The following is a 26844-nucleotide window of genomic DNA, read 5'->3' on the forward strand; positions in this document are numbered from 1 at the left end:
TAAATGAAGATCTAATTAAATTTAAAGTTGCAAACACAAAATGAATGATCTGTATTAATAATCCTCGTCGACTCTTCATAAAGCCAGAGCTCCGCGGAACTTATTTTGGGAAATATTGCTAAAGAATCTGGAACTTAGATGGCTACTGGGACCAGGCAGGTAACACAAATGTGGGTTCCAAAACACAGCTGTCGCTCCCCCTCTTCGTGGAGGAACGACACAGGACCCTGCGCTGTTCTTTCGTCTGCTCGGCCCTCCCCGGGTTTGCTGCTGGTTCTTCCCGGGTTGGCTACTATCCCTTCCACCTCCGTGGAAGGGCAGTTCCCCCTGGCCACATTCCCCACCTCCGCAGGGGAGCGGCACACCGCCGGCCGGCTCTCTCGGGGGCTGCACAGGTGTTCCCTTAGATGTTCCCCTTAGATGTTCCTGGTGCATGCCGTCTCTCTCCTCCTTTATAGTCCTCCTCCGCCAATCCTAACTCGGCTGCCCACACGCCGAGTACGCTGCTCTCCAATCAGGAGCAAGTCCTACAGTTTATTGGTTGAACTGGAGGCAGCTGTGTAGAAGCTGTTTTCTTCTCTCCCAGCGCCATATTGTGGGAGAGCAGATGCATAGAATAAGTCTTAATTCCAGTAACTCAGTCTAGTCCGAATTGCTCCCCACACACAGCAAGTTCTGGGGATTGTGGAAAATTGAGGGGGGGGGGTACTGTGGAAGCCCTGTCATGAATAAGGATGCTATGCCCTCAAGTGCATACAAAATAATGAAAATTAGTGTCAGCAGTGTGACCTCATCACATGTGGAATAATATATCCAATTGAATACAATAGATGTGCCCTTGAAATAAGTTCATCCTTGAGCTGTGAGTCAAACTTGCTAATGTACTTCTCTATTTAAAATACACTTTTAAATAGTTCTCTATTTCAAACCAAATATCCAGTAGATAGTTTTATTAAAAATGCAGGACACTGGGGAGTGGGCGTTTAGCCCAGTGGTTACAATGTCCAGGTCCCACTTCAGAGTGTCTGGGTTTGAGTCCCAGCTCTGACTCTGGACTCCAGCTTTCTGTGGATGCAGACTTTGGGAGCAGTAGTGGTGGTTCAAGTGATTGCGTCTCCGTCACTCAACGTGGAAGACCTAGATTGAATTCCCAGCTCAACTGAGTTCTTCAGCTCCCAACCCAGCCCTGGATGTTGTAGGCATTTGGGGATTGCATCAGCAGAAAAGAACTTTTTTCTCTGTCTCTCTCTCTGTCTCAAATAAATAAGTAATTTAAAACATACACACATACACACACAAACATGTGTTTTTTCACATGACCATTACCGCAAAAAAAATATTTTGTTCCTCTTTCACAGCATTTTGAAAAGTCAATATTTTAAAATTGGGGAATTTTGCATAAAGGATATCTTAACTTTTCCTGCAAAAGAAATTAGATAATACCAGGACAATTTTCTGGCATGATAAAATTTGTTAGGTTTGGGTAACTTTCCACAGCTTTTCAACAAGCATTTTAAGTTTCATATGTCAGTCACTTGGAAAGCCTCAAGATTAAAAAAGAAACACAGCCAGTCCTATCCTGTAGGCCTCTGCTGTTCCTCAGAGTGGCCCAGCAAAGTCCCGGCAACTTGTTAGAAATGCACAGTTTAGGTCTCACTCCAGAACTGCTGAATGGGAATCTGCATTTTCACACAATTTCCGGGAAATCTGTATGCACACTTGTTAGAGAGTGTTCTAAGCAAACAAATACTCAGAGGTATTATTATTAAAATGCAGGCCCTGGGCCCCACTCCAGACTAATTGGATCAGAGTCTTGGAGGCTGGGCTCTCTTCATCTGTATTTTAAACATGCTTCCCGACTCATTATGAAAACCTAAAACTACAGAGAAAGCCAAGAACTGCTCTGGGCTCTGCACGGAAACCGAAGAAATAGCTCCACGTGGGAAGATTAGGACTTAGGGATAGCTGCCTGGTGGGGTGTGTCTGTGTGTGTGTTTTAGGCAGTTTAGGCATCATTTCAACAACCCTTGGTACACTGCAGACAAATAAATATTGAGTGAGGAAGTCAGATGCATTTAGGAAACAACCAAACCTTTCTCACAAGGCTTTGGAGTGTGTTGGGAATCCCATCACAAAGACATGTTGGCTGGAGTGAGTGACCAGAACTCAGAGTACTGGAGTACAAACCTTGAGAGAAGTATGGTGGCAGGGAAGCACTCTGTGGAAAGCTGCTGTTACTGCGGAGACAGAGACAAGGAATTTCAGGTGGGCTTGGGGTGATGGGGCCAGACTGCAAATGCCTCCTCCCTTCTTTCTGCTTCCCACCTCCCACACTGAAACCATGGCTCTGGGGAAGGGGAAGAAACCTATTGGACACATTGCACTACTGCCCCGACGTACCTGCCCAAAGTTGAATAGGTAGCGCAAAGACAAGCAAAGGTTTAACAGCAACAATACGCCTATGACTATGCAAAGGCCATTCAAAAGTTGCATTAAAAAGTTGCCTTCAGTATGATGTCCTGGAGTGTGAAGAATGGCAAAAGCCCTCAGGAGAGGACTTCCCTTTTGACAGGGAAATGCATTAGTGGGCATGTTGTTCACGCACAGTGATCTGCAAGGGCCTAGTGGCTGCAGAGGGAAGATGGGGTAGGCAAGGAAAGAGAGCGCAGGAAGGCACTGCATCCAAGGGTGACCATATTCACAGGGACTAGAGTGGGGCTGGAGAGTCTGTGGGGTCCCTGAGAATCTGCCCCACCCATGCTGAGCAGAAACATCCCCCCATTAACCCAAACCTTAAGGACAAGTGTGCTCTACACAGCAACCTCATGTGGGTGGTACTTTTCAAGAACCAGTGATGGGTGTTGTGGCCCCGGGTAGGATGGAGCAGTATGGGAAAAAATGGCAGACACAGCAACAAAAGGAAACCAGCTGCAAGAAAGAGAAGCAGCAGCAGAGAATAAAGGCACGCGGCACCCAGGGAAAACGAGACAGTTTGGAAATCCCCCCAGATATCCAGCAGGCGCAAATGGGTCCTGCTGGTTGTTGAGTTGTCTACAGTATCTGGGTAAAGACTTGGGCTTCTCTCTGTGGACACTGAAGGCCAGCGTGAGTCCAAGGGGCTGAACGCCCTGGGGGACACCCCGAGGCACTTCTGTCGGCTTCTTTGCAGGGGGATTCCTGCGGCTTTCTCCTGTTTGTGCGCCTCTGCCTCTGGCTGGCCTTATTACTCCTGAGAAATGCAATTGTTATTGACAAAAAGGACCTGCTGGGAACAGAGGTGCATTCTCTCTGCCCCGCCTCCCCCCATCCAAGATGCAGGAGGAAATCTGAGTACTTCAGTGAATCGGGGTTCTCCAGGGGTGTTTTCTTGAACTCAAAACATTTCCCCATTCTCTACTACTGAGCCCATTCTATCTGGGGTGCCCTCCTACCCAAACACAGAGACCACAAGGGAATGGATTAGCATGCTGTTCTCAAGACGCGGCTCAGTTTTGATGTTTTGATTCTTAAGAGCCAAAATATTCATACTCTACTCCACTCTGGCTCACTTCTTTGTTGTCCAAGCACCCAGCATCACCACAATGTCAGGTGGGCCCAGATGCTATGAGCAGATAGAACTTAATGGCATAGCCACACACCTGTCTGAGAATGCTCCAGGCATGTGGGATGATGGGAAGGGGTGCTTGGGGCTTGGCTTGGTAGATCTCGAAGGGAAAGTGTTGGAGCTCATGGAAAGCAGTGCTGGCTGAGGCAAAGGTCTTTGATGTACTGCGGGAGAGAAGAAAACAAATAGATTGTCAGGACCCAGATGTCACTCAAGAACATTCCAGAGCAGCTCCTCAGTTAGAGACTACTATTGCAAAGCCAGACACAAAAAACTCGAAAGACCAGCTGAAACTGGAGAGTGGTAGGATGGACCCCATCCCCCAAGGTTTTCCTAGATGATTTACCATCTTAGAATGCATTTTACGAGTGCCGCTGCTCTATAATGTTCTCTCTGCTACAAATTTATTCAGTTCGTGCTCATTTTTGAGATGCTAACTTGGCATAAAATTGTCAACTGGCAACCTTATAAATTTCAGAAGTGATTCACAATTTTGATTTGTTTTATGAGCGCCAAAATTTTATGCAATGTCATTTACCTATAGATATTGATTCTTCCTCCACATGTGTGAGAGGGCATAAATATTAGAAATTTTTCTATCAAAGTATACATGCAATTTTAGTTTTTCTGTACAATTAAGTGACCTTGCATTGTGACTCATAAATTTAGTAATTCTCTGCAGTAACCCAACCGAAGAATTCTGTTTTATTTAGTTAGAATGCTACCAACTAGCATTCTTAATATAAATGTAATAGTTATTAATTGATCCTATTAGGTTTCTGTACTAAATAATTCCATCTGAATGCCTAAACAGAAAAATGAAAGAAGGAGTTATATATGGTAGAAAAAAATTTTCTCAACATACCATCATCTTCATCCTAGTAGAGAGAAGAAAAAAAAAGACATTAATCTATCATCAAAACATAATTCCTAAATGAAGAATTGCATTTCTTAGTCATATAAATGTCCCTGGTTCTTTCTTTCATAGTTCTGCATCTCCATAATAAATATATTATGGAGAATGACAATCTCTTAAGCAGTGTATTATTTCCTAGTATAAATTATCATCTAAAGACACTTTGATCTGAGACTTTCCTCATATAGGTAGCATGATATAGGTTCTGAGGTTCCTAAAAGGTTGATCAGTGACACAACAATATGGATAATATCTACAAAGTGCCCAAAAGATTCCTATGCAATATTTCATTCCATTCCCTTGGCAACCCTTTGTGATTTAACATCCTCATTTTACAAATGAGAACATGATGCACAGGGAGGATTCCAAACTTAACAATTTTTAAGAAATGGATTCAGCCCCAAATCTGTCTGTCCCAAAGCTCAGCCTTTTTGGCTCTCGCTTGCCATGAATATTCTTCAAAGCAGTACGGCCTTACTGACTGACAGTGCAACCCTCTCCATCTTTATCTTCAGGGCAACATGTGCGACAGACAAGGCAAAGGCTAGCGTCTCTTCTCCTCAGCTAAGAAATAAGGTTCAAAGAGCCAAGGTGATTTCGAAATTGACCAGTAGACTGAAGGGGACAACTTGAAATTGTTAGGCCAAACCCACAGTGATGAAATGGTACCTTCCTCAAAGCGCAGCTGTGAGGACTAAGTTAGCTGCTCCATGTGCTTGGCTTACATTGAGTACACAGTAAACATTTGTTGTCACTGGTCACACCATTCATCGAGACAAGGCAAGAAGGACCTCGGTCAGGCTCACTCATGCCAGTTAGCCAGCCAGGAGTCCCAGCCAAGTCTGCATTAAGAAGTATACTCAGGCCCATGAACTCGCCATAATGGCATGACCATTCAACACTGTGGCAACCATGTCCCCTCTGGTCCAGGAACAATGACTTCCCAACTCTCATGACAAGTGTCAGTATTTGCAGAGTTGGGAACTCAGGAACATGATGTTTCCCTGGCTGTCCTACCTCACCTCCATTGCATCCCTAGGTCTTTGCAGCCACACCACTGTCCTCGGTGTCCCTGCACATTCCCTGCTGAAGACAGTCCTGGGGATGGAACGCACCTGTCCTTTCTTTGAGGGTGTCTTTCCCCTCATTCCATGGCCAGCACAAATCTCACCTCCTCTACAAAGTCACCACTGGCTCCTTAATCCATGTGGCTCACCTCCCTTAGCCCCCACAGACCATCTCATGATGTGCTGGTGAGCAGGTGCAATGTGGGACTGCCTGTCTCCACCGTATCTTAGTACTTTGTTTGCACAGAGCATCTCGCTGTGGACACAGCGGGCACTGCGGGCTGGAGAGCTGAACACAAGCAGGTGCCTGATGGCCTTCAGAGGGAACTTCGAGCATAAAGAAGTTCGTACTGACCTGGATTCAGACTCTGGCTATTCACCAGATGGGAAACATGCAGTGGGCAGCTGACCCTTTCTGAACCTCAATTTCTTCTCAATAACAGAAACAGGATGGTTCCTCACTGGGCCTTAAACTGCAAAGTGTATGGAAAGCTACGAGTGGCCATTCTGGTTTGTCTGGGACTGAGGGAGTTCCTGGACTTGGGGTTCGCAGTGACAAAACCAGGAAACCCAGCGAGTAGGGACAGTCAGCACCATACAGTAGATAGCATAGCTACAAACACACATGGCAAACATTCGGTGCAGCCATTTCTAGTGTTCATCAGGTCGTGGCTATACTGAAGGGGCAAACAGAGGCCTCAGAAACTTCGGTGTGTGGCCCAGACTCTGGTGCATTTCACTTTATCCTCTCCTCCTCCACCTCCTGCACCCTCACCCTGCAATGAATCCAGCCACCTTGGGAGTTCTCGGGGGAGCAGGAGCTAAGCAGTACTGTGTCATGGGTTCAGAGGAAAGAGCCAGACTCCAAAGAAGGAGACACTGGCATTCAAAGGCCTACTGAGTGCTAGCCTTGCTCCAGGCACTGGACTTCAGCCAAGGCCAAGCCCGAAGGATCCTCAACCTCCACAGAACCTGCACTAGTTTTCCTTGTGCCAAGCATTTACAGAATGAAATGTTCTACTTACATTTTCTCTTCTTTCTGGTCCCCATCCATGCCTGAAATGAATCGGGGCAAAGAAAAGGAAGTGAGCAAGTTCCAAAGAACTAGTCTCGGAGTACGGTTCACTTAATCAAATAAGGAGAAATTAAATCTACTGAGCCGTGGGAAGAAGGGAAGTAGAAACCCCAGCGAACAAGGGAGGGGAGGAGGGAGCAGAATGGGGTTCTGACCCAGCGGTGCTCTCACTGCAAGCTGAGCTAGGCCAGCCTTTGTTCTGGGTGTCTACTGCAGCAAGTAATTACGGAAATACATCGAAAAGGTTGAGTCAGCAGACTGAGTCTTTAGCAGCTATTAGGTTTCACGGAGAAGATGTTTCTCCAAGCAAATGAAAGCGATTTTAGGTCGTATGCTCCTCTGCTGATATTTTCAAGCAGCCTTCTCAGGGCTCGCCCTGGGTGTGAAGGGAAGACAGCTGGGAAGTGTTACTGCTCTGGGACTTTCCTGAAGGGGCTCTGTGCAACTGGCCCAGAGGAACAAGCCAGACGTGGCGGTTACTGCCTGGGAGCCGCAGCAGGCATCTGTGCCACGTAGGCCAGCTACATATTCTCCTTAGGGAGTGGGGGAAGAGGGACAGTCTGTTGGTCACTGCCCAGGTGTCAGATGCTTCACCTGTCACCATCTCATCCTATGTTTATTTAAAATGCTGACACTTTGATCCTTAAGAGGTTTTTTTTTTGCATTCATTTTTGATGTTTTAAAATATTGCATTCAAATGTAAATAAACTCAGGACCAGAAATGTGGCACAGTGTATTGGCCACCACCTGCGATGCTGGCATCCCACATGGGTGGGGGTTCGAGTCCTGGCTGTTCCACTTCCAATTCAGCAAACTGCAAATGCACCTCAGAAAGCAGCAGATGACCCAAGTACCTGGGCCCCTGCACTGATGTGGGAGACCTGGATGGAGTTCTGGGCTCCTGGTCTCAGTTTGGTCCAGACCTGACTATTGCAGCCATTTGGAGAGTGAACCAGCAAATGGAAAAATGGAAATACACACTCTCTCTCCCTCCCTCCCTCTCTCTCTCTCTTTCTCACTGTATATAACTCTGCCTTTCCAATAAGTAAGTTTAAAAAATCTTTGAAAAAGTCACAAAACAATTATCGAGTGTCAGGGGGCATACCTGCATACCTCAACCAGGCAAGGTGACGGCTAGGTATCCTGGCCTCACACAAAATAAGCTGTAGCCCTGGCCATCTAGTGAGTATGAGGGTTGACTTGGGCCATAGACACACGTGTGCCATTTAGTAAACAGATCTAAAGTGACTTTATAGCAAAGTTTCAATTATCAGAGTAGACCACAGTATTGTGCAGTTATAAAATATGGCTGAGTAGGAAGGAAGACATTTGTGGCAACCTACAAACCTCCCCCCGAGATTGCCTCTCCACTCTCGGTATTGAAAAATCAATGGTGTAGACCAGGAAGGCTTTGTTATAACAAAGGAAAACTCAGCCCGGACTGACTGCTTTGAGATGAGGTCTCAGAACAGCATCCATGCCATCCTCTCTATTTTTTACCCAGCTAGACTCCAGTTCTTGCCAAAGAGACCCGACACTGCAACCAACCCAAGAGTCTGAAGATTCCTTAAGCCACCGGAAATCAAAGGAGCCCACCCCCACCAGGGGTCGCCCTTGGTTCTCAGCTCCCTATGTAGCGCTCACAGCAAGTGGCCTCTATTATAGGACAGACTCAAGTCACACAAGACAGGTACTTGGGCACAGGTGGCTTCTTTCCCGGCAGGGGGCTGTTTCTTTCATGTCTTTCCGTGGTTGGTGGTAAAGGAGGCTTTTGTATCTTGGATAAATGCTCCACGAGAGGCCTGTTACAGTTCAGAGAAAGGATGTGTGAGAAATGGATTCACCTGCGGGCAGCCTTCGGCAGCAGACTCCCCGGGCACAGGGCGCCACTTACCTCCCCGCTGGAGCCGAGGGCTGCAAGACAGGAGGGAAGACGTGTGGGTGTCAGAACACGTTCCACAGAAGCAGGACCGGACGCAAAACAAACAAAAGCCCAACAGACGAGCAGGGACACAGCTTACCTTGTCAGAAAATGCTGGCTTCTTTCCTGGAAAATACAGACAGCAGGTTGGTGGGGGATTCGGGACTTTACAGGCATGAGGTGGAAAAGCATAGTTTGATGAAAGCAGAGTCCGAGCCCCTTCTGGAGCTGATGGGGTTTAGGTTTTGGACAACGAGAGACCTGGGGCCTGGAAGGGCTCCTTAGGGGCACCTGATTGGAAAGCCCGAGAGAAATTAGGTGGCCCGCTGACCCTCTCACAGCTTTATGTGTCAATAAGCAGTGTGGGGGATTTAGAGCTCCTTTTCAACACTTTAGGTAAAATGCGTTAGCATATCCTTAAGATTTTTCTGCCTCTTTGTTTTGCCTGAAGCCGGCTCAAGCGGGCACGCCCTATACCCTGAGAGCATACGTTTCCCTAGCTGGGTCCCAGCAGGTCTAGACACAAAGCCTAAATGACCCTGAACAAGGCTCGGGTTCTGTAAAACCCCTGGAGTCTCTGTTTCCTCCTCGGTCAGCGGGACCACAGGTTGACGCTGCACAGATCTGCCGTCAGGATCACAGGACGACACTCTGCATGCGAGGGCAGGGAGGCGCAGTGGGCGCTGGCGGCTGCTGGTTAGCTCCGTTCCTCCCCTACCTGCCCATATCCAGGTACAGAGAACATCCGAGGAGCTGCATTTTCACAGCCTGATTTTTTTTTCCCCTAAGGACTGAGTCTGTGCCAGGTAGGAAAGGATGTCTTTAAAAACACATCCGAAAAAATGATCTTTTAAAAGTGTAACTTTGGTGTCAGGAGGTGCTGGTGAAAGATTTAAGTACTCCCTCTTTCCGAAGCCTTGGCTGTGGTCTCAGGCGGGGCTGCAGTCGGAAGTCACCCGGTCTCGCAGTCGCCTGAACTGGGCTGCTCTCTGCTGTGGACTATTCCAAACCAAAGTAACCTGCTGGCTTTGCATGACTCAGCACAGCCGTGTTGCAGCTCTGGGGAAAGCAGCAAGCAGCAGCTTCCAACCCACGAACTGAAAGTCGGCTTGTCAGTGTGAAGTAGGCAGGCACACAGGTTAAATCAATTAGGCCTGTGAGCTGGAAGACCACGCCTTCACCACGCCCCTGCATGACCTCATGCCCCTACCGGGCCACACCTGGGTGCCCATCAACCAATCAGGTTAATTAATCACTCCCCTTTGGAAGTGGGTTAAAAGCCTGGGACACGGTGTGTCCGGCCCTTCTCTTCTTTGCCCTGGCTTCAAGCCAGGAGGGGGCTGGCTGTAGCCCTGCACCTCTAGGGCACATGGCCTTCGGGCCACCCGCCCCAGGCTTCTAGCCTAGATGCTCCTCCACGTGGCTGGTTCCTGGTGCTCAGTATGAACCCAGATTTACCCCCCCTCTTAGATAAAGCCCTCACTCTCCTATGTATCTTTCTCACTAAATAAAAGCTTAAAATGTACCATGCTGCCTCGTTTATTAATGCCGGTATTTAGAATTCTTCTCTAAATATTAGGCAAGAACCCTCTCAGGCTTATTAATATTGGGGATTTATTAATAAGCATATGTTAATATCATATGGCACCCCAAATTCCAGTAGCATATGTGGCACCTGGGGAACTTTAAGGGGCCACATTTTCGTATATATTTTAGGGGGTCATCTCTGATATCAAGTGGACAAGGAAAGCGAGGCCACGAAAGATTAAATGCCTTCATCAGCACCCAGCTGAGACAGGCTGGGGTCAAGCAGGCTGGGGCTCCAGACTTCGTATCTATTCAATTTCAGGGCTCCCTTCCCAGACCACACAACCCCCAGCAAGGTAGAATCCCGAGGTCCTCAAACGCAGCTTGACGTGGTGGAATAAAATGGGACATGGGTTTGCATCCTGCACCCTGCCCTGCAGATTCAGGTAAGCTCTCTGGCTATCAGTTTCATCATCATCAAGTGGGGATAACCATACACCTGCTTGTACTGGACTGGCATGAGGATTACGTAATGCTACTCAACAACTGGCAGGAGGTACATCAGTGGTCGCGTCTCAGAACTGAATTGAAAACAGCTCTGTGTGGACACAGCTGGAGTCACAGGACATCATTGTAAACTGCAGAAGGAAATGATCGCAGTATACTCCATGTCTGATCAACTGCCCACATGCAACAAAACACAGCCCTGACGTTGGAACGGCAACTGAGACTTCTAGAGTGCATTTTCTCCCTCCACCTCGCAATACAGACTGAGCCCTGAAAAAGCAACTTCCTCACAGTCAGCAAGCTGGGACAGCAGCCGAGGGCTCGCCACCACTTCTCTCTTAGTCTATCCTGGTGTCCTGGCTGGGAGCTGTGTGCCCACAGATCACACCCCCCCCCCCCCAGGAAGCTGCACGGCTCAAGAGCGCCCCCCTGGGCTGGGCTGCGCTGCACTGGGTCTCGCCCCCCAGAACCTGGTAGCTGATCATTCCCCCCCGCCCCCCGGTGCCCCCGGTTTCATCATCTGCTAGCGGAAGATGATTCTTGCAGGTGCATATGAAAGCATGCAGTAAGCGCTCTATAAATGCAGACCGGTGTTACTGTGCATCAAACGTTGAGTTGTACCCACCTAGTATGAAGGGCTCTCTGTCACAGGGAGCTAACGAACGGTCAAGGGGAGGTTTTGTGCTTCTGTCTATCGAAGGAGCAGGGACTGGAAGGGAGAAAGACGGAAGTCAATTAAAAGAGGAAAGCAGTCACTGGGGGCGGCTGGCGGGCGGGGGAGCAGCCCTCTACTCACGCTTTGCTGTCTTGTGGTTTCGACTTCTGCTCGGCTCCTCCGGGTTAGGCTGGGGCGGGGGTAGTGGCTGACAAAAACAAAACATCTGAATGTTAGGAAGAGTTTCCAGAGCCTCAGCAAGAGCTGAAGGCTTCGTCTCCCAGGGGTCACCGGCCTCGGCTCGCTTGTCCCCATCTTTGCGCCCCACCCACAAACACCTGTCTCCACTTCACACTGGAACACTTGCGGCAGCTGGCTCTCTGAGCCCCGTGTCCTCCGCTGCTGCTGCTGCTGCTGCTGCAGGTCAGCAGACTGGGCTAAGCCTTCCAGTGGCTCCTATCATGTTAGGACTACAGGGAACCCTCCGACCCCCGGCCTGCAAGCCCCTGCCTGAGCAGGCAGCAGGTCGCCCCACCAGCCCCTTCGGATGCTTGTCTCTGCAATGCTTGCTGGGATTACACATCCCTCCCCCCAACAAGGGTTTTTCTTGCAGTTCCTGGAAGATATCAGGCTCATACCTCCTCTGGCCTCCCTGGGCCTGTGTTTACTTCCGCCTAGAATGTTCTTTCCACAGTCTTTGCACAACTGGCTCATTCTGCCCCAGCTCCCTGTCACCTCCCCATCACTCGATGCTACCTGCTCTTCTGCCTGCCCTGCCACACACAACTACCCACACGATCTCATTTGTACACCCATGTACCTTTTTATCTGTCTCCTCCAGCCAACCCTAACTAAATACTGCCCTGTTTCCACTCTACCCCAGAACCTAGAACACGGCTTGGCACACGGAAGCTGCTCATTCAGCATCTGTTGGTTGACTGAATGAGTGTCGCATCCCAACAGCAGAGGTGTAGGTCTTCAGATTTCACAAACTAATTGCATTTGTGGGGCAGTGTGACTCAGTGAGCCCATTTGCAATGGTCCTGCACACCCACGAGAAAGCCACCTGTTCTCAGATGGAATCTAGGCCATGGTGGGTGTGCTCTGGACTTGAAACTTTTGAGACAATCCCTCGTCTTCCCTCTTTCTAGCCCCGATGTGTGGGCATTTACCATAGCAGTAAAAATGCTCGGGTTACTCGTGAAGGGAACCCGTTCCCGGCTTTCCCCGCCTCAGTCTGAGCTTCTCAGAGTAACTCTGGGAGCGGGTCAGAGCCACAGGAGCCGGCCTGCACTTGAAGAAGGAGGAAGTGGGGTCACCCTCACTTCTGCCCTGGGCTCCTGGTAGAGTGGCCCCTCAGTGTCCACAGCAGGTTGGATCCAGGACCGCCACAGACACCCAATGTCACAGATGCTCAAGCTCCTTAAATAAAGACGGAATATCTGCCTGGACCTACACCCACCCTACGGCATCCTTGAAATCCTCTCTGGCTGACTTGGAATCCCCAGAACAAGGGCAGTCGTCATACTGTATCGTTCAGGAAGTCATGGCAAGAAAAAGTCTGTTCTCGTTCAATAAAGACGCAGTTCTGGAGTGGGTGTTTAGCCCAGTGGTTAAGACACCAGGGCTCACATTGGCATAGACCTAGGTTTGAGCCCTCGCTCTGGCTTCCCGACTCCAGCTTCCTGCCCCTGCAGAGCTGGGAGGGAGCAGTGGCGGCTCAAGTCTCTGGCTTCCTGCCCCCCGCAGGGGAGACCTGCATCCAGTTCTCTTTGGCTCTATCCTTGCCCAGCGCCACTCATTGCACGCACGTGGGGAATGAACCAGTGGATGGGATCTCTCTCTCTTTCCATCTGTCTGTCTGTCTCCGTATCTCCATTTCTCTGCCTCTCAAAAAATATTTTGAGTGCACTGACACCCACAGATCTTAGTCCAGGGACATCGAAGGCTGACTGCGGGGCAAACTACTTCATCTGAAGGCATTTGTGCCTGAAATTCTAGGCTCTGGCCAGAAGGTGGCGCAAGTCCTTACACAATTCCAGTGGGAGGATGCCATTAACGTAGTTTTCTCAGTCTATATTATATTCACTTAATTTCAAGCAGTGGGAAACGCAGTGAATACTAGAAGGGGGCTTTTTGTTATATAAGTAGTCTGTATTGTTTATGGTACAAAGTAAAGACTAATAAACATTATGACATAAATGAGCAATTATCAGTACAAGGGATCTTCAAAAAGTTCGTGGAAAATGGGCATTATCTTTTAATTCCCTTTTCCAAGAACTTTTTGAAGGACCGTCACATTTCAGCCACAAAGGGAAATCCTGAGTACTGGGATATGTATTTTCCCTGCCTAGGTAAATGTATTTTTTACAAAATCTGAATTAGGTGGAAGTGTCTAAAGCTTTCTTTTCTCTCTGGCAGGGTAAACAATGGGGTCAGACACCAAGCAGCATCAGGGAATGGGGGTGGGGCGCGTCCTACCGAGTGATTCCGGCTGACTGGCAGGGGAGGGAGGGCAGCCATCGGTCTCTGCGGGGGCACAGGTGGCTGCTGGGAGACTTTCCCCGAGGGGGGCCGGTCTGTGGAAATGCAAGAATGATAAAGTGAAAGTAGCAATGCAAAACCAAGGCAAGCGTCTACTCTCTACCATGCTCCACGGTCTCCAGCAACATGGGCTGCACCAGACTCTGCAGCTGGGGGCGCAGAGCCGCCTTCGCCAGACCTATGCCAGCGCCAACACCAGCCAGGCTATGACCCAGTCTGGGTCTTGCAAAGGGTGGGGAGCTCTTGGCCCTCTGCTCACCCCGCTTTTGGTCTTAGTTTGGCTTGCTGCATGCAAAGGAGCGACTCTCATCTCACCCACAGGAATTAGAGGTTTTGCCGACAGAAAACAGACCTCTTTGTAATGAGTGTTTTCAGATAAATTATAAAGAAGTAAAGAGACACATGCGTCCAGGTACACTGTCACACAGATGCACACACGTGTACACACGCATGCACACTCACAGTGTGCACACACACGCATGCATGCACAGAAACACGCGTGCATACACACACAGCGCGTGCAGCTGCCTGTACAGGGTTAAGTCTTGGTCACCGCTCATGGGGATCCTTCCCCCTCCCAAGGCTCTGGGCGGCCCTCCTCTCCCCACTTCCTCATCTCTGCCCTTACAGAGAGGAGCTGGGCACCAGCTCTTGCAACCAAATCCAGCACTCTAAAACGGTGCATGCACTGGCCCTGGACAGACACTCACATGATTCTGATTGCACAGCAGCCTCTCTAGGCCAGGCTGACTTGGAAAGTCAGGAAAGGGCCATGAGGCATGAGGGGCAAGGGCGTGAGGGCCTCCTGACTGCTGTGTTCTAGACACTTCTCTTGGCTCTCCCCAGCCCCCCGCCCTGGAAAGGGCCTTGTTCTTCCACATAGAACGGGCTCAGAGCCAGGGCACACCTGTTCTAACCTCACAGCCTCTCTGGCCATCTGTCAGCTTCTCTAGTGTGTCAGGCTCCCTTCGAGCCTCAGGGCCTTTGCATAGCCATTTCTAGCACTGAGGAATGCTCTTCCCTTACTACATGCATGCCCACTGGGCCGACTGCTACTCACGCTTAACATCAACTTAGTGCCATGGCTAACACACCCCACCCTCGAGGAAAGCGGGAGCGAGCACACGTCCCAGCCTCGCCTGCACTTGTCTTCCTGTTTCTCAAGGTTTCATGAAATGGTCGTGGGACTCCTTCAGTGCCCAACGCACGGCGCTGTGGACGGCTCAGAGAGAAGACGGCTTCCCTCGCTCTGCCTCTTCACGAGGAGCTCAGTGCCTTGTTTATCTGTGTCTGCACTGGAGCTCCACTTCCCTGAATGTGGGGCCAACTCCATCGCCGCTGGCCTCCTCACACGGCAGGCTTAACAAGGCAGCAGAGCGGAGACCCTGACTGGGAAAGGGATTTACGACTGCAGAGGGTTTCATGGCACCAAGGAAGAGCTGCTGGATTAATTTGCTGTGGCACTGATCAGTGAGTTCTAGCTTACTCCCTGATATTATGCAAGTGTGCATGTGTGGACGTGTGTGTGTGTTCAGGTGTATGTGTGGGGTGTGTGTGTGTGTGTCTGGGGTGTGTGTGTGTGAGATCGGGTGTGTGTGATCAAGTGTGTGTGTGTGAGAGGTGGATGTATGTGTGTGTGTGTTCAGGTGTGTGGGGGTTGGGGATGGATGTGGCATGTGTGTGTATGTGTTTGGGGTGTGTGTGTGTGTGATCGGGTGTGTGTGTGGTGGATGTGTGTGGGTGTGTGTTTGGATGTATGTGTGTGTGTGTTCGGGTGTGTGGGGATTGAGGGTGATGTGGTGTGTATGTGTGTGTTAGGGTGTGTTCAGGTGTTCGTGTGTGTGTGTTCAGGTGTGCGGGGGTTGGGGGTGGATGTGGTGTGTATGTGTGTGTGTTAGGGTGTGTTCAGGTATTCGTGTGTGTGTGTTCAGGTGTGCGGGGGTTAGGGGTGATGTGGTGTGTGTGTGTGTATGTGTGTGTGTTGGGGTGTGTTCAGGTGTTCGTGTGTGTGTGTGTTCAGGTGTGCGGGGGTTGGGGGTGGATGTGGTATGTGTGTGTGGATGTGTGTGTGTTGGGGTGTGTTCAGGTGTGTGTGTGTGTGTGTGTGTGTGTGTGTGTGTTCATGTCTCTTACACTTCCAGAGTAAGCACCCCAGGCGCCCAGGCTGGGTCTGCCCTCCTGCTCACTTGGGATGGAGCCTGACTCACAGGCGAGAGCACTGGAGGAATCACGGAGGGAGGGACAAACGCGCAGGGAGGAACAGACAGTGGGAACATCCAGCAGGGGCCAGCGCTTTGAAAGCTAAGGTCCGCCTCCTGCTGCTTCTGACAGGGCCGGCGCAGTGCACCAAGCAATAACCTAGTCCCGAGACAGGAAGCCGCCCCTTGGGCACCTCGGTGCGAGGGCAGGGCTGGCGGCAGCTGCGGCGGGCACTGATTTCTTGATCTGCAGAATTCAGAATCCTCACAGCAGGCCTACGTGGTCGCTATTATATCCTATTTCTCAGATGAGGACGCTGAGGCCCAGAGAGGAGGAGTCACTCGTCCAAAGCCACACAGCCGGGAAGAAGCTGGTTGGGAGGCGGGCCCTTACCGATGTACATGGAGTTGGTGTTGGGAAAAGGCTTGGCGGGCAGGATGGAGTTCTGCAGGGCCTCCTCGTCGTTGGAGGGCGGCGGCTCGTAGTCCGCGTCGTCTTCCGCGGGCGCCGCCTCCTCCTCCTCGTTGGGGGACTCGTAGTCGCCATCCTCCTCCCCATCCGGGTCCTCGTTGGGGCTTTCATAGTCGTCTTCCTCCTGCCGACACAGGGACAGCCACGTGGCACCGACGTGCCCGCATGCGCACTCCCTGCCAGACCAAACCATGGCGCGCCCCACACTCCCCAGGGCGGAGAGTGCAGCCAGCGACGCCCATTTTACAGAGGAGGAAAACAGAGGGCGGGGGACAATAGGAAGGGACCGGCAGGCCAAGGGCTAGGGCCCCGGCCAGGGTCTGCGGCCATCGGGCAAGTCCTTTCCTCCCACACGTTTTGGCACAAGAGACAAAAACAAGGCATGGGGAGGGGCCTGAGCTCGGTCTGAACAAACACATTTTTTTTTTACTCCGTTGTCGCCAGGAGAAAAACTAAATGCCCGCGACACGTGTGATGACACCAGGTAACCTTCGTTTGTGTTCTTAGCGAGCCTGCGCACGAACAACGTCTCCTCATTACAACGCAGGCTAATGGAGGAAACCAGATAAACAACGCCTGGCAATTGCAAGGCAGATTCCGCCGTGTCTGAGAGGCCAGGGAGAGCGGCTGGGCCGGGATAAAAATGACAGCGCGCCCTGCATGAAACCTGACACGTGATTTGAAGCTGCATCTTGGAGAAGACCCTCTAACTGTTAGAACTTTTTCTGTCTTACTAACGACTGTGTTCTGTTTGAGGGGAAGGAAGGCCGGGGTGCTGGGTGATTGTCTTTGAAGTGGTTCCTGAACGTGGACGCTGGCTGTAATGATTCCCAAGCAGAGGGCATGGCCACCTGTGCCGGGTGCCTGCTCCCTGTCTTGACGCAATCAAGCGGGTGCTGCATGAGCACAGAGTGGCAAGAAGCGGCGGGAGGCTGCAACTTGTCAGGGAAGCTGTGTACTGATGGCTATCCGGGAACGCCCGAGCGCTTTAGAAGGGCTGAGGAGGGCTCTTTACCCTGTGGGAAGACTCCGGGCTCTGTTTTGAGTTGAGGAAATCTCAATGACAACTAGAAAGGCAGAGGAAGGGCTGAGCGAGCGCTTTTCTAAACTCGCAAAGGCTTTGGTCTGCCCTGTTGGTGTTCCTGTGACTTAACACAAGGTGGACCAACCTTCCAGGAAGCAGGTCTTGGGGACAATGGTCTCAGCGGTAGGCAGGGGACAGGTGGCGGCATCCCCTCGACCCATCGCCAGACCTCCCCTTCGTACACTGTAATCAAACAGCAGACTTCCCTCTCTGCGTCTCAGACCATGGTTTTCTCCCAAATGCTTGGCCCCTACGTTTGTACATGGTTTTGCTGCTAATCACATTCAGCCATGCCTGCACCCCATGCAGTAAAATGGTCACGTGATTGCGTTCTTTGTCTCTGCTGCCCTCCTCATGGTCCTCTGTGGTCCCTGGAGGCATCAGGGAGCTGCCAAGTTGCACAGGCACCAAGGAAATCCTTGATGCACAGAGAGGAAGGAGGCCAGCCACAGGCTGCGGGTGAGCGGGTGGCACGGCAAGGGGCGGTGAACACTCGGTTTCTGTGCAAAAATAGAAACCTCTAGGGGAAACTCTGCTGTTTTCCCTTTTGCACAAAATGAATCTGTCGTATTCCTTCATTTACACGTTGAAAACACTAACTAGGCAAAACATTTTTAAGAGGGAAATGCTCTCATCTGTAGAATCTCAATAGGACAAGGACATTTTGTGCCTGCTTTCTAAAGGCACCAGAGGATGCGCTTACCGGAGAGACCACTCAACTGAGGGTCGAGCAGCCTGGGGCCCAGGACTGCTCCCAACTAGCTGTGGGGCTCCACAGAAGGCCCATCCTGCAGTGGGGCCCTGGTGCTCCACCTGTGAAATGGACAACCTGGGCTCCGGTCCCTCCTAGAGGTCTCAGCTTGAGTGTGGCTTCAGGGGTGCTGACCATACACGGAGCTCTCTGGACAGGGGATGCTCAGAGTCCACCAGACTTTCAAAGGGGCCCTGTGAACCCTCAGATTCAAAACCCACCTGGCTAGGAGCCTCCGGGAAGTCTTTCTAGAACTGCGGGTGGAATGTGAATGTTGTCAGGACGAAAGCGCAGGTGCATGTGTCAACCCAGACAGAATAAGTTAGGAAAGCCAGGAGGTGAAGGAGAGGGGTTCTCAGGCGTGGCTGTCTGACAGTAACCATCCCAGAAGGCTCTGCCCGAGCTGTAAGCTTGCACAGAGTCCACCATAACCTTTAACCAAAAGTATTTCTGCAACGACATCTCCCCAGCAACTGCCGGTTTAACCTCAGCCTAGCATCACCCCGGTGAGCAGTCACTGTGGCTAGAGATGCTTATTTTAAAAGGTCTGATGTACGCCTCCTCCAATTTTTGCTCTTCAAAAATTTCCCCTGGCCTTGACCTCTTTGAACACATCCATAGTGGACTGGTGCACGTACATTTCCATTGGAAGCTCACCTCGTCCCAAATCAACCTCAGCATTCTTTGGAGACTCTCTGATTGCTTCGTTTGCAGATTGGCTTGTTTTAGGCTGACAGGGCTAATAGTCAGCTCTGAAAACCTTTTCACTCTCTGCCACCAGTGGAGACTTAAATCCACAAGAAAGGTGCCTTTAGCTTGGATTTCTAGGCAAGAGTCTGTGTGGGGAGCTGGGCTGGGGGTGGGGGAAGGACCTGCCTCAAGGGGGGTGAGGGTGAGTGATGATGTGCTCAGAAAGCCACAGCCCGAGGGCCAGGTGCTGCCCACCCTTGGTTTATGGGCACGCAGCCAAGGCCATGCCTTTGTCCCCATCTCTGGCTACTTTGGGGCCACCATGGAAGAGTGAGTGCTGGAGAGAGAGATGTGCCGAGACTCCCCAAGCTGCACCCCCTGGCCCCTTGCAGGACACACGTGCTGAGCCCTGGGTGGTGGTAGATGTTTTGCTCCTTTTTGCTGGATATGTGATACAGGGCCACTCTGGGCATTGCTGCTGGGGTGGAAGAACCAGCCACACTATACTCACAAAGGACGACCAGCCCCCATTGTCCTCCTCGTGGTTCTCTGTAGAAACAGACAACACGGCCATCAGCACCCGAAGACGCCCACACCTGAGCGACCCCCAGCCGCGCCCTGATCTGATGCCTCCCACCTGCCTTCTGCACACCTGGGGTAGCAGCTCACCGTCAGCCCCAGGATTCCTACCTGAGGAGCTTGTGCCCCTCACAGTGCCAGTGGGTCTCAGCCTTTCACCTGCACTTTCACTCAGCCTTTCACTTCCTGCACAAGTCACCTAGGAGTGCTTTAACATGTGCCCTAAACTGGGAGTTTCTGATTCCTTAAGGCCGGGGAGGGGCCCAGGAGCCAGCCTTTTAACACTCCCTGCAATGCAACAGATGTGAAACCACTTTAAGGAGTCCTGGAAGACTGTTTTAGGGCGGGCGTGGTGGTGCAGCAGGACCCCTGCATTCCATTCTCAGAGTGCCTGGGTTTGCATCCCAGCTCTGCTTCTGGCCCAGCTGCCTGCTCAGGTGCACCCTGGGAGGCAGCAGATGATGGCTCGAGTTCTTGGGTCCCCATCACCCATCCAGACCCAGATGGAATTCCTGGATCCCGGCTTTGTCCTGACCCTGCCCTGGCTATTGTAGGCATTTGGAGAGTAAAGCAAAGGATGGAGAATCTGTTTCTTTCTTTCTCTCTCTCTCTCTTGCAAATAAATAAATAGAACTTTTTTTTTTTTTGACAGGCAGAGTTAGACAGCGAGAGAGAGAGAGAGAGAGAGAGAGAGAGAGAGAGAAGTCTTCCCTCTGTTGGTTCACTCCCCAAAATGGCCGCTACTGCTGGCGCGTTGTGCTGATCCGAAGACAGGAGTCAGGTGCTTCTCCTGGTCTCCCATGCAGGTGTGGGGCCCAAGCACTTGGGCCATCCTCCACTGCCTTCCCAGGCCACAGCAGAGAGCTGGGCTGGAAGAGGAGCAACTGGGACAGAATCCGAACCCCAACTGGGACTAGAACCCAGGGTACCGGTGCTGCAGGCAAAGGATTAGCCCAGTGAGCTGCGGCGCCTGCCCAAATAGAACTTTCTTAAAAGACATCTTTAAAGACTGAGCTCAGGAATTTGGTTCCAATGGTGGGTCTTTTTAAGCTGCCCCACGGGGCTCAGGGTCTCTTTGCTGAGGGCCTCAGCTATCAAGAGCCATAGCCAGGTTGCTTGCAAAGCGACATCTCTCCTCCCCTCACCCCTTTCCTGGGTAGGAGCTGACTGCAGGCTGGTGAGCAGGGAGCCCCAGGAGCCAGAACACAGGAGAAGCAGGGCCCCTAGCACCTCCTAAGGCAGTCACCCCTCAGCCCTGCCGCCCTTACCTGTCTCTTCAGGGAAGCGCTGCACGTGGGGTCTGCAGAGACAAAGGCAGTGCGTGAGTGGCCCTGTTGGCTCTAGGGTCCCCCTGTGCCCCACCCAGCCCTGCAGGAGGACTCCCATGGAAGGCAGTCTAAGGAAGGGCTGTGTCCCTGTTGCTTGGCCACCGGGCCTAAGCTATCCTGAAAACGATGGAAGCCATACAGGAGGAGTGGGGAGGAATGACTGGGAGGTCCCGATGGCCTAGGGCCCCAGGGACTGGAACCTGGGGCAGGTGGCAGGGCAAGGAGAGGGAACCCCTCCCTTCCTGAACACCATCTTCAAGACCCTGGGGACCTCTGCAGGCCAAAATGTGGGGTCAGAGCAGTTCTGTGGCTTCCTCTCAAGGGCCGACTTGGTTTGAACATTCTTGGGTTTCCTCACTGCGGGCCCTGGGTGACCCACTCACTTGCGTGCGAAAATGCTCCTCCTCTCCTCATTCTTGTTGATTTCTTGACTTAACTTGCTGAGGATCCTACGAGACAAAGGGGCAGGTGAAGATAAAAGCCATCTCCTCCCAAGGAGCTCTCAACTTCTAGGACCTGTGTAGCCTCAGACAGCTCGGCCAGGCCAGGTCACCTCCAGCCAGCCCTGCTCTATCACCCCCACTCCCGACTCCTGCCCAGATCTCACGCTCCTGCCACCCGGGAAGCCCTCTCTCCTCTTCACTCACCTGTGTCCTGCTAAGCTCAATGCCCTTTCTTGTTTTTTTTTTTTTTTTTTTTTTTTTTTTTTTATCATTTATTTATTTATTTGAAAGTCAGAGTTACACAGATAGGAGAGACCTTCCATCTGTAGGTTCACTCCCTTGATGGCTATAATAGCTAAGGCTGGGCCAGGCCGAAGTCAGGAGCCAGGAGCTTCTTCTGGGTTTCCCACATGAGTGTCAAGGGCCCTAGCACTTGGGCCATCCTCTGCTGCTTCTCCCAGGTGTATTAGCAAGGAGCTGGATTGGAAGTGGAGCAGCCGGGACATAAAGGGCACCCATAGAAAGATACCCTCAGATCTCAGGCTTTTTCGTGTTTGAGCCTGAGAATCCCTTTCCCCAGGGCAGCGTGGTCCTTTGCCATCAGGAATGCCTCCCAAGAATGACCTAGCAACTAGTGTGCCTTCCAGTGTCTCCAAGCCCCAGGACGCGGGATTCCAGCATCCCCTGGCTTCCTTGGATGAGATCAAGGACCCTCACTGGTAAATGGCTCAGTGTTTTCCATAGATTTGTGACAACCGGAAGTAATGTGAAGAGTCAGATGGGTTAGTAGGTAGTCATGGGACCCCAGTGGAATTTGGGGTGTAAAATATTTGCTTCCTTCCGCAAGAACAAACAGGCCGCCCTCCTTCCTGCGGAATCTCCAGATTTACCATAGAATAGCAAGGGAGCTTCTCCAGAGCTCACAGCTTACTGTGAAAACAAGTTACCTACCCACCCTTAGCAGGCCAGACAGGATGGAGAATTGTAAATCAGGCCTTTTGTTGCGTTTACCGCCATCTTGTTGATTGACAGTTTGGTCCCTAAGATTGTGCATAAAAACCGGAATGCTTCAGGGCCTTTTGGGGTTCTTTCCTCTCTCGGAAGCACCCCCTCCACGCTGCTCCTGCTGGAGATCTTTGACTGTAATAAATACTTTTTTTTTTTTTGACAGACAGAGTTAGACAGTGAGAGAGACAGAGAGAAAGGTCTTCCTCCTGTTGGTTCACCCCCCAAATGGCTGCTACGGCCGGTGCTACACCAATCTGAAACCAGGAGCTAGGTGCTTCCTCCTGGTCTCCTATGCGGGTGCAGGGTCCAGGCACTTGGACCATCCTCCACTGCCTTCCCGGGCCACAGCAGAGAGCTGGCCTGGAAGGGGGGCAACTGGGACAGAATCCGGCGCCCCGACTGGGACTAGAACCTGGGGTGCCGGCGCTGCAGGCAGAGGATTAGCCTAGTGAGCCATGGCGCTGGCCGACTCTAATAAATACTTTTAAATCTCTTTGCTGTCCACTTGGAAATTCTTCCACGTGAGACAAAGAACCGAGGTAACAATAATTTCTCTGCCACTGTTTTGCTGTTACGATGACATTGGAGATGATTAGGCCCAAAGTCATTTTACAGAGGAGGGAACAGAGGACCAGAAAAAAGAATTTTTTAAATTTTATTTATTTTTTAAAATTTTATTTATTTGAAAGACAGAGTTACAGAGAGAGAGGTCTTCCACCCCCCTGGTTCATTCCCCAGATGGCTGCAATGGCTGGAGCTATGCCAATCCGAAGCCAGGAGCCAGGAGCTTCTTCTGGTCTCCCACATGGGTGCAGAGGCCCAAGGACTTGGGTCATCTACTATTTTCCCAGGCCATAGCAGAGAGCTGGATCAGAAGAGGAGCAGCTGGGACTAGAACTGCCACCCATATGGGATGCCGGCACTTCAGGCCAGGGCTTTAACCTGCTGCACCACAGCGCCGGCCCCAAAAGAAGAATTTAGAAACTGGCTTTGTGGTATAACAAGTTAAGCCACTTGCAATGTCAGAATCTGACACTGATCTGAGCCTAGTCCAGCCTCTCTGCTTCTGATCCAGCTCCCTGCTAATGCACCTGGGAAGGCAGCAGAAGATGGACCAAGTCCCGGGGTCCCTGCACCCATGTGAGAAACTCAGATGGAGCTCCCGGGTCCTGGTTTTGCTCTGGTTCAGCCCTGGCTATTGCAGCCATTTGAAGAATGAAATAGAGGACAAAAGATCTCTCTCTCTCTTTCTCTCTCTGCCATTCTCTATCACTCTGCCTTTCACATAAATAAATAGATCTTAAAGAAGAAATAAAAGAAATGTCTAGGCCAAAGCTACATGATAAGTTAGTGATGAAGGCCACCCTCTCCCCACCACACACGTCAGCCACCTGCCAGCTCCCTAATTTCCAAGCCAGGCCCTTTCAATGCAGCACATCCTAGTGTTGATTCCAGTTATGCCATCAGCCCCCGAGGGAGGGCACTGTTGAGCCCCCCGGCAGATCAAGGAGATCGCCCTGCAACCTGCATTCCTTCTGCTGAGTGACTGTGTCGGAGCCACCAGTTTGGTCCACAATGAACTTGCTGAGACAGCAAGTGCGGTCCGTGGCAGCCACCACTTGTGGTTCTTCATCACACGCCAGGCTTCCAACTTCCTCATTCCTCCCTTTTCCCTGGGAACTGCTGTTTGGAACCAGAATCTTCTACCACATGAATGACAGCATAAGCAAATTTTCAAAATGGCAAGGCTATTAAAAATTCTTAATTTACTTGAGAGGCAGAAATCGTGACACACAGAGAGACAGAAAGAGAGCTCTCATGCACTGGTTCACTCTGCAAATACCTGCAATGGGCAAGACTGGGCCAGGGCTAAAGCTGGGGACACAATCTAGGCCCCTGACATGGGAGGTGGGAGCCCTGTCATCTGAGCCATCACCTATCATCTCTGGGGTCTGCATTGGTGGGAAGCCGGTGTTAGGAGCCAGAACCGGGAATTGAACTCAGGCAGTCTAGTTGGAAGGAAGGTAAGAGGGCAGTGTTTAGCCCTCCGTGATGACATCATTCATGGAATTGCAGGCTTCAATGACTGCCAGAGACAGCCAGACTAGGGCTTCCTGGTGGCCTTCTGATTGGGTGACCCAGTACTTGCAACACGACTCTGTTCCTTTTGATGGGTGTTAGGAGGAGATGATGGGCAGGCAGGAGAGAAGGGTTCCATCAGAGCAGTCACAGGAGCCTCGCTGGTGTCCTGCACACTGGCCAGCCAGGTGGCGCTGGCTGCCGCAGCCACTCCCATTCAGTCCCTTATTTATTCAGTGGTTAGTAAGGGCCTTCTGCCGCAGCTCACTTGGCTAATCCTCCGCCTGCGGCGCCGGCACCCCGAGTTCTAGTCCCAGTCAGGGCGCCGGATTCTGTCCCGGTTGCCCCTCTTCCAGGCCAGCTCTCTGCTGTGGCCAGGGAAGTGCAGTGGAGGATGGCCCAAGTGCTTGGGCCCTGGACCCCATGGGAGACCAGGAGAAGTACCTGGCTCCTGCCTTCAGATCAGCACAGTGCACCGGCCACAGCATGCGCTGGCTGCGGCGGCCATTGGAGGGTGAACCAATGGCAAAGGAAGACCTTTCTCTCTGTCTCTCTCTCTCACTGTCCACTCTGCCTGTCAAAAAAAAAAAAAAAAGTAAGGGCATTCTAAGCACCAGAAAGCTGCTGTGTGCTCAAGGGGCATCAGTGACCAAATCAGACACATCAGCTCATGTGCTCAGGAAGAGAGATGGACGATTGATTAGGAGTGTTTAGGGAGGTGGAATTCCATATAAGTATCTACAGCTACGTGCCACGGAGCAACCCATCTGTCAATGGCAGGCTGCGTTTAACATGGTGGTCCTGGAAGATTCCAGTGTACTGAGCGATTCCTATTGCTGGTACCATTGCACCTGCTGTGACATTGTCGGAGGGCAAGGCATCACTCGTGTGTCTGCTGACCCTGGTGTAAACATACCTACTGTGCTGTCAGCATGCATAAAAGCATGGCACATAAAATGATGTGCAGTGCCCCAAGATGGATAATTCATGATAATCAACAGATATGCCACTGTCTCATCTATCCTAAACTCTGTAGCATTATTGTTGCACATGCTCCGATGTTTACCATGAAACTGCACAGTGTTAGGCCAGCAGCAGCCTCACACGGCTTGTACTTCCTGCATCTCTTGACCCCCACTGAATGATTGCTGTCTACTACCCTGGGGTGTCTCAATCACTCTGCTCTGGGATGCTTGCACAACACCAAACCTGCCTCATGACACTTCTCAGAGCATGTCCCAGTGGTTCTGAAGCAGCCTTGACTGTACTGTGTATTCACACAGGCAGTGTGGAAGCAAGGAGGTGGAGGGTGCATGGGTGGGAAGTGGTTACAATTTAAAAAGATCAGGGCTCAAGGGGGAGGTGACATTTCAGCAATGACTTTAGGGAGGTGGGCTGAGCCTCACCTCAACGCCCCCATCCCTCAGGGTTGGGCTGGGCTGTGACTGGTTCCCAACGCTGCTTGGAGCATGAAAAGCCCTCCTGCCCTTTGTGGTGTTGCTTCTCACCAGTATCTCTAACAGCCAGGCTGCGGCTGCCGGGGCTCTCGCCGGGTAAGGAAGGAAACGCCAAACCACAGGCTCCACAGGGGAGCAGCAGCGTGCCCAGAGAGAGCAGCACGTGGCCTGGCAGTCCAGCTTGCAGCAAAACATGGGTGCCCAGGTCCTCCTGCTTTGATGGATTTAAAGAACACCTGCAGCAGGATCCCTGCTAGGGGCTGAGGGCTTAAGTGGGAGGTCTCACAGGCAGGGCAGGGAGGTGGGCGCAGCCTCTAGGTGCAAAGTTGCACCCCACCCCCAGAGAACTGAGTGACAGTGAGTGGCCGGAGGTGACTCATTTTTTGAGCTCCACAAAAACCCCAGGCTTCACTCAGGACCAGGGAAAAAGACCAAGGGGGCTGGGCAGCCATAGATAGTAGTTCTCTCTGCTCCCCGCTGTTTAGTGGATGTGCTGGCCCTAGAAATGGGGCTGGACCTCCAACAGGAAGTTAGGCCATTGCAGGAAGGTGGCACTGTCTGGTGATCCGGGCCCCAGCCCTGTTGCTTCTTTTAACTAGCAGCGCGGTGGGGGCCAGATTCTACCTTCTCAGGCTGAGATGACTCCTGGAACAGTCAAAGATACAGAACCTGTGGCCACGAAGACAGACGACATGTCTCGCTCTCAGGGTGGGTACCCACTGTGTGATGCCAGACAAGGCCCTTGGCCTCTGCAGGCCCCAGCTGCCTTCCCAGCACAGTGAAGAGTTGGATCTGACAAGGGGACCCCTGATGGGCCCAGGCAGCAGGATTACACAGGTGCACCCGGACTCAGCTGATTCTCCAAGGGAAGATTTCCAGAAAGCAATAATGTCAACCAGCCCCTGGTGATGCCTATGATCAGAAGAGCTTGTGAAATAC

The 26844-nt window shown here is 51.5% G+C and overlaps 1 protein-coding gene across 1 annotated transcript in view; it reads right to left on the reverse strand.

The window, feature by feature from the left end:
- LCP2 (lymphocyte cytosolic protein 2) overlaps positions 1 to 26844 on the reverse strand; it is a 52156-nt gene that overhangs the window by 7527 nt on the left and 17785 nt on the right. Inside the window, exons 4-17 of the mRNA XM_002710373.5 lie at positions 21302 to 21367; positions 20859 to 20890; positions 19523 to 19560; positions 16409 to 16610; positions 13754 to 13851; positions 11414 to 11480; positions 11243 to 11326; positions 8684 to 8709; positions 8557 to 8576; positions 8357 to 8464; positions 6613 to 6643; positions 4470 to 4482; positions 3639 to 3768; positions 2188 to 2237 (exon numbers count right to left, since the gene is read on the reverse strand). Of these exons, the coding sequence (XP_002710419.2) occupies positions 2188 to 2237; positions 3639 to 3768; positions 4470 to 4482; positions 6613 to 6643; positions 8357 to 8464; positions 8557 to 8576; positions 8684 to 8709; positions 11243 to 11326; positions 11414 to 11480; positions 13754 to 13851; positions 16409 to 16610; positions 19523 to 19560; positions 20859 to 20890; positions 21302 to 21367 (965 nt within the window). The remainder of the gene's footprint in view (positions 1 to 2187; positions 2238 to 3638; positions 3769 to 4469; positions 4483 to 6612; positions 6644 to 8356; positions 8465 to 8556; positions 8577 to 8683; positions 8710 to 11242; positions 11327 to 11413; positions 11481 to 13753; positions 13852 to 16408; positions 16611 to 19522; positions 19561 to 20858; positions 20891 to 21301; positions 21368 to 26844) is intronic.

This window comes from Oryctolagus cuniculus, chromosome 6 (assembly GCF_964237555.1).
Source record: "Oryctolagus cuniculus chromosome 6, mOryCun1.1, whole genome shotgun sequence".
Classification (NCBI taxonomy): Eukaryota; Metazoa; Chordata; class Mammalia; order Lagomorpha; family Leporidae; genus Oryctolagus; species Oryctolagus cuniculus.